The 19,194-nt window shown below is 39.9% G+C and overlaps 1 protein-coding gene across 3 annotated transcripts in view; it reads right to left on the minus strand.

Annotated features, from left to right (window-relative positions):
• Positions 1 to 19,194, minus strand: part of LOC128662561 (complement C3) — a 568,605-nt gene that overhangs the window by 201,484 nt on the left and 347,927 nt on the right. For all 3 annotated transcript variants that reach the window (XM_053716362.1, XM_053716361.1, XM_053716360.1), the window contains one exon: positions 3,265 to 3,404. In XM_053716362.1, the coding sequence (XP_053572337.1) occupies positions 3,265 to 3,404 (140 nt within the window). The remainder of the gene's footprint in view (positions 1 to 3,264; positions 3,405 to 19,194) is intronic.

Consider the following 19,194-nt stretch of genomic DNA (forward strand, 5'->3'; position numbering starts at 1 on the left):
GTATGTCGGAAAAACCTCTACTACGTTCCGAGAGAGGATGGCCAACCATCGCCATGCAATAAGAACAGCGATTGAAAAGAAGGATTCGGATCAACCTGTCGCCAGACACTTTATGCAGGCAGTACACACGGCTGCAAGCTTATGAACAATGGTCATTGACCATGTACCACCTATGAAGAGGGGTGGAGATAGGCATACTAGGTTATTACAGGTTGAAGCATCCTGGATATACCGCCTGGACACGGTCACACCTAGAGGATTAAATGCCCAACTAGATTATAATGTGTTTATCTAACTGGATCAGGCTATGATTGGACTGTCTAGGTCTCTTTCTGGATATATATCATTATTATTTTTTCTATCATATGGACATTTTTTCTCTCCTAGAGGGTTTCACTATATATGGGACCAAGGACTCTGGTGTGAGTGTGTTGTCAATCAGTTATATCTACCATACCTTGAGAGACAGGAAGAAGGGGGGTATGTGTTTTTTTTGACTATTATTATTCACCAGTATTGATATCTGGTTAGCAGATAATAAGTTTGTCAATTTCCACTGAGCAAACCAAAGCCTTTCTCTGCTTCATCATATTTTATTGAATGTATCTGGGGACTGTATTTACCCCAATTGTTGATTAATGTAACATTAATATAAAATATGTGATGAAGATATCATCATGGATATTAACACATGCTCTTCCAGTAACATAGCTGAGTTAGTGCTAAGTTTAGCCGTTTTTTATATTTTATTTTTTCACTATTTATTAGGTTTGATTTGACACTGCTGGTATCAGTGGTTACCAGCACTTTTGCGGCGCTATGTTTCCACTACTTTATGCCGCTGTGATGATGTGTTCATACATCACAGGAGGTGGGGATATGTAAATTAGCCATGCGGAAGTTCCCCTCACTCATCCTGGTCGGCGGTAGTTACGTAACATACCCGCATTGGTCTGGCAATACCGTAAATGAAGAGCACGTTTAGGGGTTTAAATAAAGGGATAAGGGTGGCGGGTAGTTAGATTGTTTGTTGGAGGATTGGAAGCAGACCCATTGAGAAAGGTGCCGGAGGCGCACCGAAACGTCTGGGGGTATTTGTGCTATGAACATTGTCATTTGTGTACAATAAAGAAACATTTTCTACTAAGACCGGTGAGTGCAGCATTATTTTACTCACATGGAGTGAATACTGGAAACTATATGTATTGTGTATGCAGCACCACGGCAATTGGACTGTGATTGATGGAGTGCACCTTATTTTGAATCTAAATATATATATATATATATATATATATATATACACACACACACAGTATGTATACAGTATGTATGTGTGTGTATGTATTTAAAAATACTTAGAAAATAATCCCCTATGTGAAGAACACTGGAATGTGAAATATTTTAGATATTTACAGTTAATACACAGTTAACACTTTATTAGATATGAATATTGCATAAATATGCTTTTAAATGTTTTCAGCTAGTTGACTGCAAAGGGCTCCAATGCTTATCTCTCTCTCTCTCTATATATATATATATATATATATATATATATATATATATATATATTTATATATATAAAAAAGAAGAAGTCCTGACTGACTCATCAAACTGTTTAACCTAGGAATGTGAAATTTGGAAGGTACGTTGTTTTTATGACGTAGGCAGCTACCAAGGAAGGATTTTTGGGAATTACGTCCCTAAGGGGGTGAAAAAGGGGGGGGTGATTTTTTTACGAGGATACCTATATCTCAAAAACCGAAGATGTTACAGACGTAAAAATTGGTATTTAGATTCTCCTTTAAAAATTAAGAAACAAGTTTTTTACCATTTCCCGAAAATCCACTTATGGGGGATGAAAAGTGGGGGGGGGATTTATGTGGATACCTATATCTTAAAAACCAACAACGTGAAAATTGGTATTTACATTCTCCTTTAAAAATAAAGTACCACATGTTTTAGCATTTCCCCAAAATCCACTTAAGGGGGGTGATTTACGAAGATACCTATATCGCAAAACCCAAAGATGTTACAGACGTTGGTTAAAATTGGTATTTACATTCTCCTTCAAAAATAAAGAAACATGTGTTCTACCATTTCCCGAAAATCCGCTTAAGGGGGGTGAAAAAGGCAGGGGTGATTAATGGGGATACCTATATCTCAAAAAAAAAAAAAATGTTAGGAAAGTTAATATTTATAATTTAAAATCTTCATTATAAAGTATGTTTACATGCCAAATTTTTGATGTGCCGGACGGACGCCCCGCCCACAAATTAGCTAATTGATGCCCATGTGCGAGAAACACAGATAATTAACGAAAACTCACAAAGTTCATGTCAGTGAGTGTTCAACCCGAACGGCACACACTTTTCACTATTTTTTACAAATCACAAAATGCACAAGAGCAAAGCCACAGGCAACAGCTAGTTTTTTAAGTAATCATATTTCCTCCAAAGCCCCTTTTTTCTAGAGAAAACAGACTACGTTTGGCTAACCTCTCCACATAACTTAAATTCTCCATCCCCCTTATTAGTTTTGTGGATCTTCTCTGAACTTTTTCTAGGTCTGCAATGTCTTTTTTTGAGATTGGTCCCCAGAACTGCATGCCATACTCAAGGTGAGGTCTTACCAGGGCTTTATATAGTGACAGAATTATGCTTTCCTCCCTTGTACCAATGCCTCTTTTAATACATGATAGTATCTTATTAGCCTTTGAAGTTGCTGCCCTGCATTGTGCACCCATCTAGCTTGTTATCTTTTACTACTCCCAAATCCCTTTCCTCTGTTTTGCTTTTTTTCTACTTCCAAACTGTAGAACCTTGCATTTTCCAGTATTAGATCTAATTTTCCTTTCACCTGCCCATACTAATTTTTGTAGAACTAATTTTTGTTGTAAAGCAGTTTCGTCCTGCTCTGACCTAATGACCTTACACAACTATGTATCATCTGCAAAAATAGAGACAAAAAAAAAAATATTTTGTTCTTTTGTTTGTTTTTAATTTAACACTTTTAACTGAATTATTTAAAGGTTTATGTCCCTTAAATCACCCCTTTCTCGAATTAGAATTGTGCTAGAATTGTGCTGTTCTCAAAAATAAATCTGATATTTAATAGGTGGATATCTTATTCCCATATATATCTTTATATTGCACTCTCAATGTTTACTTTTACCATTTATTGATATTTCTGCAAATTAAAGGTATTTTCTATATTTTCTAAAAGTGCACAAACAGAAAATACTGAAGTCTCATCTGGATCCTTTACCTTAATTTCTCTATTCATGTAGTTATACACAATCGCCTGAATCTCGACCTGTTCATTCCTTAAAACAGAATATGGTAGCTTCAAGTCTATAAAAAAATCCTTAGCAACCACAATCTCATACGGCTGGGAAACACAAAGACCTGAAAAATAAAAATAAATATTGAATGTAAATCTAGCACCCTGCAGATAGAAAGATATAAGTTCTGCATGTTAAAGGGAAAGTAAAGTAACAATTAAAGGGACATAAAATAGTATCAACTAACATAAGTTTCTAAATATATAATGCAGCCCAAACTTGCCTGCAATACTGTTTCTATTTTAACACCCATTGGCCCCTTTAATTCAGACATAGGCCTCTATTTATCAAGCTGTCAACCGCAAATACAATGGAATTCCGCAGCTTATTTGTGGCGAGCATGATTTGCCGTAGTTATCAAACCCTACAGACCAGCAAATGTAGGATATAGTGACGTAACATACGATCCGCCAGACTCAGTCCAACACAGATTGATGGTTACGTCACTACAGATGTTCCGAACGCAAGTTCGGCACAATCTGAATACTTTTGCTAGTTATAAAAAAACTAGCAGGTACGCTCGCCACTATTCCGGCTCAACGTACCTGGTTTTCAATCCGCCGCACTGGAGGCGGCGGATGCCATAGGAATCAATGGGAGTCTGACAGCAGCAAAAGTTAATGTTCGCTGCTGCCCGATATCCTATTGATTCCTATGGTAAATGTCTACACCTAACGCCCTAACATGTACCCGAGTCTAAACACCTCTAATCTGCCCCCCCCACTACACCGCCGCCACCTACATTATATGTATTAACCGCCGATCCAGAACCCCGCCGCAACTAAATAAAATGTTTAACCCCTAAACCGCCGGACCCCGCCGCCACCTACATTAAATTTATTAACCCCTAATCTGACCCCCCCTACCCCGCCGCCACCTACATTAAAATAATTAACCTCTAAACCTAAGTCTAACCCTAACCCCCCTAACTTAAATATAATTTAAATTAAAGAAAAAAAATATTCCTATTTAAAACTAAATACTTACCTATAAAATAAACCCTAAAATAGCTACAATATAACTAATAGTTACATTGTAGCTATCTTAGGGTTTATTTTTATTTTACAGGCAACTTTGTATTTATTTTAACTAGGTACAAAAGTTATTAAATAGTTATTAACTATTTAATAACTTCCTAGTTAAAATAAATACAAATATACCTGTAAAATAAATCCTAACCTAAGTTACAATTACACCTAACACTACACTATCATTAAATTATTTCCATAAATAAATAAATTAATTACAATTAAATAAAATTAACTAAAGTACAAAAAAATAAAACACTAAATTACAGAAAATAATAAAATAATTACAAGTTTTTTAAACTAATTACACCTAATCTAATCCCCCTAATAAAATAAAAAAGCCCCCCAAAATAAAAAAAATCCCTACCCTATACTAAATTACAAATAGCCCTTAAAAGGGCTTTTTGCAGGGCATTGCCCCAAAGTAATCAGCTCTTTTACCTGTAAGAAAAAATACAATACCCCCCCAACATTAAAACCCACCACCCACACACCCAACCCTACTCTAAAACCCACCCAATCCCCCCTTAATAAAATCTAACACTACCCCCTTGAAGATCACCCTAACTTGAGACGTCTTCACCCAGCCGGGCACAAGTGGTCCTCCAGACGGTCCGAAGTCTTCATCCGATCTGGGCAGAAGAGGACCTCCAGACGGGCAGAAGTCTTCGTCCAGGCGGCATCTTCTATCTTCATCCATCCAGTGAGGAGCTGCTCCATCTTGAAGACATCCGACGCGGAGCATCTATCCAGACCGACGACTACCCGACAAATGAATATTCCTTTAAATGACGTCATCCAAGATGACGTCCCTTGAATTCCGATTGGCTGATAGAAGTGAGCTCAATCCTATTGGCTGATTGGATCAGCCAATAGGATTGAACTTCAATCCTATTGGCTGATTCCATCAGCCAATAGGATTTTTTCTACCTTAATTACGATTGTCAGATACCTGTTTCTGCTAGATATCACTTCATTCAATTTTTAAACCTCTGATTTAGAAACAACAGTGTAATCAATTTAAATGCAGGTTGTGACACAGGGTTATACACTGGAATGCCTAAGAGTATAACCTTGTGTATTATTCTTGCCTGGAATACTGAGTACACATATATATATATGGAATAGTAAGTATATTCAGTTACAGGCACAGGTAATATGGTAAATATGTACTTATAATCAGTAATGATACATACAGGTCTAAATACAAACATCCAGTTTCCCCAATGCGTATTATATGTAGCGTGGAGAACGGTATTGCATAGGCACAAGTAATAGTATATTTCATGCAGTTATAATTTAGTTATTGCGGTTTACGTTATGCAGCATAGATCTGTACAGTTTGTTTGTATACAACCTGATCCGCCAGAGTATGGGAGCGGTGGCAACTTAGCCTGTGTGAGGAGAGGAGCGGTAGCTGTGTTCGGCTGTAGCTGATGACGTCAGCGGTAGCAGCTGAGATCTCCGTGTGCGGTATTTGGAGCTGAAGTTAGATGAGCAGTTTAACAAGTAGAGTTTCTGTAGTGAGACAATCCTGATAAGGAGCTGGAAATGTGGTTGAATTACCACGAGGTAGGCGAGGTGCTCTCAGTGCAAGTCAGGTGAGACTTGCAATCACCGGAACAAATTAACCAAGCAATGATCATAGGCAAGGGTGGAGTTTAAGTAGTCTTGAGCAATTTGAACAGGTAATGCTTAAAGGGACAGACATGAATGTAACCCTGACAGAGCCCCCCCCCAAGGAAACCACTGCGAGGTTTCACGGCACAGGTCTATCAGGGTTACGGCGATGGAACAGAGAGATCAAACGTGAGGCCGAAATGTTGGCAGCAGGCTCCCAAGAATCCTCTGAAGCATCATAACCCAGCCAGTGAACCAAATACTCCAAGCGGCCATTTCTGAGTCGAGAGTCAAGTATGCTATGGACCTCATATTCAGTATCATCAGTAGAATCAGAAACTGGGAACTCATCAGGAGAAGTTGAGACCGAAGAATGAGATGGTTTGATAAGGGAGACATGGAAGGTGGGATGAATCTTATAAGATTCAGGAAGCTTGAGGGTGACAGTGACAGGATTCGGGAGAGCGATAATCGGAAATGGGCCAACGAAAAGTCTGGCTAGTTTCTTGGATGGGAGATGAAGCTTGAGATTCTTCGTGGACAACCAGACCTGTTGACCAATCTGATAGTTAGGTTGTTGTCGGTGGCGAAGATCATATTGACGCTTGTAGGATGCTTGAGCATGTTCTATGTTATCTTTTATGGTTCTGAAGACACTCGAAATATCGTTCACTGTATCGTTCACTGCTGGACATGGGGTAAGGACGCTAGGTAGCATATGACTTCTAGGATGAACACCGTTATTGATGTAGAAGGGGCTAAACTTAGTCGAGGCATTGGGAGTGTTGTTGTACGCGAATTCCGCGAGAGGAAGGAAAGAGAACCAAGTGTCCTGTTGTTGTGAACAGTAGCACCTGAGATATTGTTCTAGCCACTGGTTCGTTCTCTCAGTTTGTCCGTTACATTGCGGGTGATAGGATGTGGTCAATTTTTGGGTGATTCTCAGAGCAACACAGAGTTCTCTCCAGAACCTAGAGGTAAACTGGGTTCCTCTGTCCGTTAAGATACTGGTTGGTAAGCCATGTAAGCGGATGATTTCTCTGATAAAAATCTGAGCGGTAGTTACTGCAGTTGGTACTGTTGATAGTGGGATGAAATGTGCCATTTTTGAGAACATGTCCACGACGACCATGATACAGGAGTGTGATGAGGAAACAGGAAGTTCGACGATAAAATCGAGAGAAACATCAGTCCAAGGCATCTTTGGAACCGGATAGGGTTGAAGTAACCCAACAGGTTTTAGATGAGATGGCTTGGAACTGGAGCAAATGAGACAGTTGGAGATATACGTCTTGACATAAGCTTCCATGGAAGGCCACCAATATGATTGTTTGAGTTTTGTGTAAGTCTTATGGAATCCGAGATGTCCAGCCAGTAGAGAGTCATGAAGGGATTCTAGTATTGTGGTTCGAAGTTCCTCTGGAATATATAGTAGATCCTTATGATAAAGTAAGCCATCTGAAGCCAATTCTAGTTTTTTGGTTGGCTTAGTGGTATCCTTTTCTTGTGCGGATCAAATATTTAAAGGACTTATAGTTAGGGAGGCCAATATATTTCCTTTTGGGACGATGGTTGAAGGTGGATTATCCATGTCTGGTCTTTGATGTAATCTTGATAGGGCATCTGCTTTGGCATTTTTTGACCCTGGCCTATAAGTTATGACATACTGGAATCGGGAGAAATACAAACTCCACCTGAGTTGTCTAGCTGACAGTGTCCTGTTAGTTTGCAGATACTGGAGATTCTTGTGATCAGTGAGAATAACGACCGGATGAAGTGAACCCTCTAAGAGATGACGCCATTGATCAAATGAACTTTTTATGGCAAGCAACTCTTTTTCTCCTACCGGATAATTGAGTTCAGCAGGAGTCATAACCCTTGAGTAGTAGGCTACAGGGTGAATGGGCTCTTTAAATGATTTCCTCTGTGATAAAACTGCACCCAGAGCATAGTCTGAGGCATCAACCTCTAAAATAAATTGCAAGTTAGTATCAGGGAACTGAAGAATTGGTGCAGTGGTAAAACGTTGCTTTAGGGTTTCAAAAGCCCGTTGAGCAATCTCTGTCCAAAGGAACTTGTTATGTATTTTGGTTAGATCTGATAACGGTTTAGTGAGGGTGGCAAATTTATGGATAAATTTGCGGTAAAAATTGGCGAAGCCAAGGAACCTTTGTATGTCCTTCTTACTTCTAGGAATAGGCCAATTTTTAATGCAAGAGACTTTTGTTTCCTCCATCTTAATTCCACAGGGGGTTATCTGGTAACCTAAAAAGGAAACATGACTAACGTGGAATAGACATTTTTCAAGCTTGGCGTACAAACTATGTGTGCGTAATCGGGTCAAAACTGTGGTAACATGTTGTATATGTTGTTCCATAGTTTGTGAGAATATGAGAATATCGTCAAGGTATACTACTAAGTATACGTCCAAAATGTCACGGAATATGTCATTGATAAAGTTTTGAAATGTAGCCGGGGCATTACATAGACCGAATGGCATAACAGTATACTCAAATAACCCATAACGGGTTCTGAAAGCTGTTAGCCATTCGTCACCGGCACGAATTCTGATGAGGTTATAGGCCCCTCTTAGGTCCAATTTGGTGAAGACCCGGGCACCACGTAACCTCTCAATTAATTCGGGGATTAAGGGTAAAGGGTATCTGTTTTTAATTGTTTTCTTATTTAGTTCCCTATAGTCTATGATAGGTCTGAGTGTTCCGTCTTTATTTCTAACAAAGAAAATACCAGCCCCAGCTGGTGAGGTGGATGGCCTGATAAAACCCTTGTCAAGATTTTCCTGCAAATATTCCTTTAGATGGTCTAACTCAGGTTTGGACAACGGAAATATGTGACCATATGGGACACTTGAACCAGGTAGTAAATCTATGGGGCAATCATATGGTCTGTGGGGAGGTAGAGATGTTGCGTCTTTCTTACTAAAGACATCTGTGAATTTTGAGTAACAGTATGGTAGTATGGGATCAGTTACTGTTGCTAGTGTAAGAGGTGAAAAGCAATTGTTAATGCAATAAGTGGAATCAAGAGCTAGAGAGAAATCTGTGCAATGAAGTGTAGGTTGATGAATTTTCAGCCAAGACATACCTAAAATGATAGGAAAAATAGGTGAGGTTATGACATTAAATGTTATAGTTTCTGTATGGCCAGTTTTCGTGACCATAAGAAGAGGTATGGTGTGTTGATTTACGGGACCTGAGGAAAGAGGTGTACCATCAACTACATTAAAAGAAAGAGGAACAGATTTTGCTTCAACTGGAATTTTATTAACCCTTACAAAGTCAAGATCAACGAAGTTACCACATGCACCAGTATCTATTAGGGCTTCAGTTTTGACCGAGTGTTGGTGCCACTGTAGGGAGAGAGGTAAAAAAAAATAAGTGCTGTTCTTATCTTTTAAAAGGTTAGAAGGTAAATATTTAGGGAACCTACCAGCCTTTTGTTTTTGCAGTAGTGGACAAGCCTTGACCTCATGTTCCCTGGCAGCACAATACATGCATAGACCGAGGAGACGTCTTCTATTTTTTTCTTGTTGAGACAGTGGTCCCTTGATGACTCCGATCTCCATTGGGACCTCATGATCCTGTTCTTTATGTGCTACAGTACTTGGTGTTTTCCTAATGGGAGCCGAGCATCTGGCCCTTTCGTGACGATGTTCCCTGATCCTCCTATCAATTGTAATGGATAAGGTATACAGCTCCTCCAGAGTTGGGGGTATACCTATCCTAGAGAGCTCATCCTTGATGTCATCGGACAAACCAATACGGAAATGGTTTTTAAGAGAAGGCTGATTCCATTGGGTATCCATTGCATGGATTTTAAACTGGGAGATATACTCCTCAACAGGTTGTTTGTTCTGTTTAAGGGCTCTGATAGATGCTTCAGCAGAGCTTTGTTTGAAGGGGTCATCATATAAGGATGACATCTCCTTTAGGAATTCATCTAAGGAATTGAGTATTGGATCCTGAGTCTCATAATAAATGTCAGCCCACGCACGGGGCTCAGCTCTGAGAAAGGAAATGACAGTCAGGACTTTGAGTCTATCAGTTCTATAAGTATTTGGCTTTAATTCAAATAGTAATAGACAGGAATTTTTAAATTCTCTGAAATGCGTTCTGTTTCCTGAGAATTTCTCTGGCAAACTAATTTGTGGTTCTGGTAACAATGTACTGGAATTTGATTTGGAATTATACAAATCTCTCAGACAGGTTTTTACAGTCTCATTCTCACTCTGTAATTCTCTGATATTTTGTGTGAGATTGTCTAATCGTTGTGACATATTAGTAAACTGTTCTGCTATTTCTTCAGAGGACATGTTTCTATTTTAAGGCTTGGTTAATATGTCAGATACCTGTTTCTGCTAGATATCACTTCATTCAATTTTTAAACCTCTGATTTAGAAACAACAGTGTAATCAATTTAAATGCAGGTTGTGACACAGGGTTATACACTGGAACGCCTAAGAGTATAACCTTGTGTATTATTCTTGCCTGGAATACTGAGTACACATATATATATATGGAATAGTAAGTATATTCAGTTACAGGCACAGGTAATATGGTAAATATGTACTTATAATCAGTAATGATACATACAGGTCTAAATACAAACATCCAGTTTCCCCAATGCGTATTATATGTAGCGTGGAGAACGGTATTGCATAGGCACAAGTAATAGTATATTTCATGCAGTTATAATTTAGTTATTGCGGTTTACGTTATGCAGCATAGATCTGTACAGTTTGTTTGTATACAACCTGATCCGCCAGAGTATGGGAGCGGTGGCAACTTAGCCTGTGTGAGGAGAGGAGCGGTAGCTGTGTTCGGCTGTAGCTGATGACGTCAGCGGTAGCAGCTGAGATCTCCGTGTGCGGTATTTGGAGCTGAAGTTAGATGAGCAGTTTAACAAGTAGAGTTTCTGTAGTGAGACAATCCTGATAAGGAGCTGGAAATGTGGTTGAATTACCACGAGGTAGGCGAGGTGCTCTCAGTGCAAGTCAGGTGAGACTTGCAATCACCGGAACAAATTAACCAAGCAATGATCATAGGCAAGGGTGGAGTTTAAGTAGTCTTGAGCAATTTGAACAGGTAATGCTTAAAGGGACAGACATGAATGTAACCCTGACAACGATTGGCTGATAGAATTCTATTAACCAATCGGAATTCAAGGGACGCCATCTTGGATGACGTCATTTAAAGTAATATTCATTCGTCGGGTAGTCGTCGGTCTGGATGGATGCTCCGCGTCAGATGTCTTCAAGATGGACCTGCTCCGCTCCGGATGGATGAAGATAGAAGATGCTGCCTGGATGAAGACTTCTGCCCGTCTGGAGGTCCTCTTCTGCCCGGATCGGATGAAGACTTCTGCCCCTCTGGAGGACCACTTGTGCCCGGCTGGGTGAAGACGTCTCAAGGTAGGGTGATCTTCAAGGGGGTAGTGTTAGGTTTTATTAAGGGGGGATTGGGTGGGTTTTAGAGTAGGGTTGGGTGTGTGGGTGGTGGGTTTTAATGTTGGGGGGTATTGTATTTTTTTTTTACAGGTAAAAGAGCTGATTACTTTGGGGAAATGCCCTGCAAAAAGCCCTTTTAAGGGCTATTTGTACTTTAGTATAGGGTAGGGAATTTTATTATTTGGGGGGGGCTTTTTTATTTTATTAGGGGGCTTAGATTAGGTGTAATTAGTTTAAACTTCTTGTATTATTTTTTTTTCTGTAATTTAGTGTTTGTTTGTTTTTGTACTATAGTTTATTTTATTTTATTGTATTTAATTTAAGTAATTGTAGTTAATTAATTTAATTTATTTAATGATAGTGTAGTGTTAGGTGTAATTGTAACTTAGGTTAGGATTTATTTTACAGGTAAATTTGTAGTTATTTTAACTAGGTAGCTATTAAATAGTTATTAACTATTTAATAGCTATTGTACCTAGTTAAAATAAATACAAAGTTGCCTGTAAAATAAAAATAAATCCTAAAATAGCTACAATGTAATTATTAATATAAGGGTTTATTTTATAGGTATTTAGTTTTAAATAGGAATAATTTAGTTAATAATAGTAATATTATTTAGATTTATTTAAATAATATTTAAGTTAGGGGGGTGCTAGGGTTAGGGTTAGACTTAGGTTTAGGGGTTAATAACTTTATTATAGTGGCGGCGACGTTGGCGGCGGCAGATTAGGGGTTAATACATTTAATAGGCTATGTGAGCTATGGTGGTTTATGAGTTAATACTAGAATAGGTTTATTGCGGTGTGGGCTATGGCAGTTTAGGGGTTAATACTAGAATAGGTTTATTGCGGTGTGGGCTATGGTGGTTTAGGGGTTAATAGACTTTATTAGTTATTGCGGTGGGGGATTGCGGTTGACAGGTAGATAGACATTGCGCATGCGTTAGGTGTTAGTTTATTTTTCCAGGCATTTTCGGGAGTTATGGTGCTCCCATACTCAGCGCAAGGCCTGCTACGGCTGCCTTTTATGGTGAGGTAAAAATGGAGTAAGATTTCTCCATTTTCGCCATGTAAGTCCTTGCGCTGGATATTGGATACCGATTTACAACGCGGTCCCATGTTAGCCTATGGGAGTAAAAATTGCGAGCGATGGGTGAAATATACAGTCGTATGTATGCTACGCCGTATATGTGATACCAAAACTGCGCAAAAACCGGCGTCGCCGGCTTTTACAGGCAACAGTAATGGAGGCCTTAGTTTTAAATAGGAATAATTTAGTTAATGATAGTAATATTTATTTAGATTTATTGTAATTATAATTAAGTTAGGGGGTGTTAGGGTTAGGGTTAGACTTCGGTTTAGGGGTTAATAACTTTAATATAGTGGCGGCGACGTTGGGGGCGGCAGATTAGGGGTTAATAAATAGTATGTAGGTGTCGGCAATGTTGGGGGCAGCAGATTAGGGGTTAATACATATAATGTAGGTGGCGGCGGTGTCTGGAGTGGCAGATTAGGGGTTAATAATTATAATGTAGGTATCGGCGATGTCGGGGTGGCAGATTATTGGTTAATAAATATAATGTAGCTGTCGGCGAAGTTGGGGGCAGCAGATTAGGGATTCATAAATATAATGTAGGTGGCGGCGGTGTCCGGAGTGGCAGATTAGGGGTTAAAATTTTTATTATAGTGTTTGCGATGCGGGAGGGCCTCGGTTTAGGGGTTAATAGGTAGTTTATGGGTGTTAGTGTACTTTTTAGCACTTTAGTTATGAGTTTTATGTTACGGCGTTGTACCATAAAACTCTTAACTACTGACTTTTAAATGCGTTAGGGTTTACCGCTCACTTTTTGGCCTCCCAGGACAGACTCGTAATATCAGCGCTATGGAAGTCCCATAGAAAAAAGACTTTACGAAGTTTACGTAAGTCGTTTTGCGGTAAGGCCAAAGAAGTGTGCGATGACCCTAAACCTTCAAGACTCGTAATACCAGCGGTCGTAAAAAAGCAGAGATAAAGACTATCCAGATACAAATACATCTGAATTTTTGCTCTTGTGGGAACGCAGTATATTCATAAACCTAAACTAGAAGGTAAAAAAAGAGGAGAGGACCTCCTGGATAAGGAATCATTCTCACCACTGGGTTGATGACTTACCTAATCTCCACATGGAGGTTGACTGATAAAATCACCACTGGGATACTGATTTTTCACCATGAAACTGCATTTATATTGAACTTGTTTCATTAAGTATTTATTTAGATATTATTTTATCTGTTTACTTTAGCAGTGCTTCTTAAACTGGGGATCAGTTAGAAAATGTTGGCATGCCCAAAATGCACTTTTTGTTTGGCTAAATTAATGCAGATAAAATTCTTTGTCTTGATGTTATGGGACATCTGGGTTGTATGTGTATATGTCAGTGAGGGTGTGTTGTCTGTGTATATGTATGTCTGTGTATATATCTATATGGTATATATACACAGTTGTATGCAAAAGTTTAGGCACCCCTGACAATTTCCATGATTTTCATTTATAAATAATTGGGTGTTTGGATCAGCAATTTCATTTTGATCTATCAAATAACTGAAGGGCACAGTAATATTTTAGTAGTGAAATGAGGTTTTTTGGATTAACAGAAAATGTGCAATATGCATCCAAACATGTACAAAAGTAAAGCTTTTTACTCACTACAAACAGAGAGTGCCATTCTTCTAAGTTTATATATATATGTGTGTGTGTGTGTATATATATATATATATATGTGTATGTGGGTCAGTTTATGTATATGTATCTGTGTGTGTGTATATATATATATATATAAAACACGGAAGGGAACTGCACTCTCATACCGGACCGGGTACACATCCCATGACCCTGCAACATGCTCAGCCCTGGGTGCCACTGGCACTCACAGGAAGCTGTGCTGTCCCCAGAGCCACAAGCAGTTAACCCCAGACAGGTCTGGGTGCAAGAACCATAGGGAAAATTACAATACAAATTAATACAACACACAGAGAAAACCCAGCACTCACTTAAAAGCTCTCAGCTAAGATTTAAAAGCAAAAATGGAAAGGTTAGTCACCTCATTTGGCCAAATGGGACAAGCTCAGGTACCACGTCAAGGTCCTTTCCAATACCTGAGACCCTAAAACAGCAACACAATGCAAGCTTTCAAATCCAAACAAACTGAAAACAAGGGAAGGGTGCACAGGAATATGTAATCACCCTAGACATATACAAAACACGGAAGGGAACTGCACTCTCATACCGGACCGGGTACACATCCCATGACCCTGCAACATGCTCATCCATGGGTGCCACTGGCACTCACAGGAAGCTGTGCTGTCCCCAGAGCCACAAGCAGTTAACCCCAGACAGGTTTGGGTGCAAGAACCATAGGGAAAATTACAAAACAAATTAATACAACACACAGAGAAAACCCAGCACTCACTTACAAGCTCTCAGCTAAGATTTAAAAGCAAAAATGGAAAGGTTAGTCACCTCATTTGGCCAAATGGGACAAGCTCAGGTACCACGTCAAGGTCCTTTCCAATACCTGAGACCCTAAAACAGCCACACAATGCAAGCTTTCAAATCCAAACAAACTGAAAACAAGGGAAGGGTGCACAGGAATATGTAATCACCCTAGACATATACAAAACACGGAAGGGAACTGCACTCTCATACCGGACCGGGTACACATCCCATGACCCTGCAACATGCTCATCCATGGGTGCCACTGGCACTCACAGGAAGCTGTGCTGTCCCCAGAGCCACAAGCAGTTAACCCCAGACAGGTTTGGGTGCAAGAACCATAGGGAAAATTACAAAACAAATTAATACAACACACAGAGAAAACCCAGCACTCACTTACAAGCTCTCAGCTAAGATTTAAAAGCAAAAATGGAAAGGTTAGTCACCGCATTTGGCCAAATGGGACAAGCTCAGGTACCACGTCAAGGTCCTTTCCAATACCTGAGACCCTAAAACAGCCACACAATGCAAGCTTTCAAATCCAAACAAACTGAAAACAAGGGAAGGGTGCACAGGAATATGTAATCACCCTAGACATATACAAAACACGGAAGGGAACTGCACTCTCATACCGGACAGGGTACACATCCCATGACCAGGCAACATGCTCAGCCATGGGTGCCACTGGCACTCACAGGAAGCTGTGCTGTCCCCAGAGCCACAAGCAGTTAACCCCAGACAGGATTGGGTGCAAGAACCATAGGGAAAATTACAAAACAAATTAATACAAAAAAGAGAGAAAACCCAGAACTCACTCACAAGCTCTCAGCTAAGGGTCCCAGGTATTGGAAAGGACCTTGACGTGGTACCTGAGCTTGTCCCATTTGGCCAGATGCGGTGACTAACCTTTCCATTTTTGCTTTTAAATCTTAGCTGAGAGCTTTTAAGTGAGTGCTGGGTTTTCTCTGTGTGTTGTATTAATTTGTATTGTAATTTTCCCTATGGTTCTTGCACCCAAACCTGTCTGGGGTTAACTGCTTGTGGCTCTGGGGACAGCACAGCTTCCTGTGAGTGCCAGTGGCACCCATGGCTGAGCATGTTGCAGGGTCATGGGATGTGTACCCGGTCCGGTATGAGAGTGCAGTTCCCTTCCGTGTTTTGTATATGTCTAGGGTGATTACATATTCCTGTGCACCCTTCCCTTGTTTTCAGTTTGTTTGGATTTGAAGCTTGCATTGTGTGGCTGTTTTAGGGTCTCAGGTATTGGAAAGGACCTTGACGTGGTACCTGAGCTTGTCCCATTTGGCCAGATGCGGTGACTAACCTTTCCATTTTTGCTTTTAAATCTTAGCTGAGAGCTTGTAAGTGAGTGCTGGGTTTTCTCTGTGTGTTGTGTGTATATATATATATATATATATATATATATATATATATATATATATATATATATGTATGTATGTGTGTATGTAAATGTATGTGTGTGTATGTACATGTATGTGTGAATATGTATGTATGTGTGTGTATTTATTTGTGTGTGTGTTTATGTATATGTATGGGTATGTATTCGTGGGCATGTATGTGTGTTTTATGTATATGTAGGTGGGTGTATTTATGTGTGTATGTATGTGTGTGTGTATATATATATGTGCGTTTATGTATATATATGTGTGTATGTATGTGTGTTTTATCTATATGCATGTGTGTGTATTTACGTGTGTGTATATATATATATATATATATATATATATATATATATATATATATAGTACACAAAACCAAAAAGAGAACAGTGCTGGACTGGGTGATTACTATGCGTGGCTTGCTATGTAGCATCAATGATGTTCCCATGTATAAAATATAATAACCTACTATGCAGGTGTAAAATAAACAAGCTATTGGGCTTGAGTGCTCATGTCCACTTAATGCAGTAATATTGAGATATGTCACTGTTGTTGCCTTGCTGCAACTTAATGAGTAATATACAGAAAGTTACCTGTATCCTGAAAAAGTTCCAGATCTTAGAGCACTTAGAGAGAGCTATAATTCATACTAGCTCAGAACCGTGCAAAATACCTCCTGCCCCTCCACTGAGGCTTCAACTGAACAGGTGTCCTGGAATTGCCAGTCAGCGGTGATGAGTTCAAAGGTGGTGGAACCACTTCCTGCAGAGATGTGGGGAATCTACGGTGAAGGAAAAGGAGTGAAGTCTTGCACTCTCTTATCGCCTCTTGACCATTAAAGATTCGCCACCATCCTTGGGCTAAAATGCCAACACCTTCCTAGGTTCCTCCTGACGTGCTCTAGTCATGTGATGTCTCCAACGTAGCCGCCTAACACCCTTTGCTCAGATCAATGACAGGTATGGAGGGTTGTATTCATGGTACTTCTCCAATAGTTAAACAGCACCACAGGTATATGAGGAATGCTGCTACCAAACAGGCCAAAAAGCATAAACAATCCAAAGAAGTAAACGGTAGCAGCAACGATGAGTAACAAGTTCAATCTTTATTTCTCCATATTAAAATACATGCTCCATGGAGGGAGAAGTAAATATAGAATCAGGTACACGGATACAGAAAACAGTATACACGTTTCAGCATGAGCCGTAATCACTACTGATCACGCACCGAAACGCGTATACTGTTTTCTGTATCCGTGTACCTGATTCTATATTTACTTCTCCCTCCATGGAGCATGTATTTTATTATGGAGAAATAAAGATTGAACTTTTTACTCATCGTTGCTGCTACCGTTTACTTATTTTTATTGTTTATATATATATATATATATATATATATATATATATATATATATATATATATATATATATATATATATATATATGGTATACATATATATGTATGTGTGTAAATGTATCTGTGTATATGTATATACAGTATATGTGTGTGTATCTATAATTATGTTTGTGCATGTATATATAAATGCATTTGGTTGATGTTAGAGACCTTGTGCTCCCCCACATTAGATTTAAAGATGTCCCACAGACGCTCAATAGGGTTTAGGTTTGGAGACATGCTTGGCCAGTCCATCACCTTTACCCTCAGCTTTTTTAACAAGGCAGTGGACGTCTTGGGGTGTGTTTGGAGTCGTTATCATGTTGGAATACTGCCCTGTGGCCCAGTCTCCGAAGGGAGGGGATCATGCTCTGCTTCAGTATGTCCCAGTACATGTTGGCATTCACGGTTCCCTCAATGAACTGTAGCTCCCCAGTGCCAGCAGCACTCATGCAGGCTCAGACCATGACACTCCAACCACCATGTTTGACTGTAGGCAAGAAACACTTGCCTTTGTACTCCTCACCTGGTTGCCACCACACATACTTGAGACCATCTGAACTAAATAAGTTTATCTTGGTCTCATCGGACCACAGGACATAGTTCCAGTAATCCATGTCCTTAGTCTTCTTGACTTCAGCAAACTGTTTGCGGGCTTTCTTGTGCATCAAGACGACAGCCATGCAGACCAATTTGATGCAGTGGCCTCTAGATATCAAGCTGTCAACCTCAAATAAGCTGGAATTCTGCAGCGTATTTGTGGCGAGGCTAATTCGCCTAAGTTATCAAGACCTACACACCGGCAAAAGTAGAATATAGTGACGTAAGCTTTGATCCGCCAGACTCAGTCCGACACAGATCGATTCTTACGTCACTCCAGATGTTCCGAACGCAAGTTCGGCACAATCTGACTACTTTTGGTAGTTATCAAACTACTACCAGGTACGCTCGGCACTTTTCCGGCCCAGCGTACCTGGTTTTCAATCCGCCGCCCTGGAGGTGTCGGATCTCATAGGAATCAATGGGAGTCTGACCATAGCGAAAGTTCATGTTCGCTGCTGCCAGACATCCCATTGATTCCTATGGGAGATGTCTGCACCTAACACCCTAACATGTACCCCGAGTCTAAACACCCCTAATCTACCCCCCTACACCGCCGCCACCTATATTAAACATGTTAACCCCTAAACCGACGCTCCCAGAGCCCACCGCCACCTACATAATACCTATTAACCCCTATCCTGCCCCCCCTATACCGCCGCCACCTATAATAAATTTATTGACCCCTATCCTGCGGATCCCGGAACCCGCCGCAACTAAATAAATTGTTTAACCATTAAACCGCCGCTCCTGGACCCCGCCGCCACCTATATTAAACGTATTAACCCCTAATATGCCCCCCCCTACACCGTCACCACCTGTAAAATAAATATAAATCCTAAGATAGCTACAATGTAATTATTAATTACATTG

This window comes from Bombina bombina, chromosome 6 (genome assembly GCF_027579735.1).
Source record: "Bombina bombina isolate aBomBom1 chromosome 6, aBomBom1.pri, whole genome shotgun sequence".
Lineage (NCBI taxonomy): Eukaryota > Metazoa > Chordata > Amphibia > Anura > Bombinatoridae > Bombina > Bombina bombina.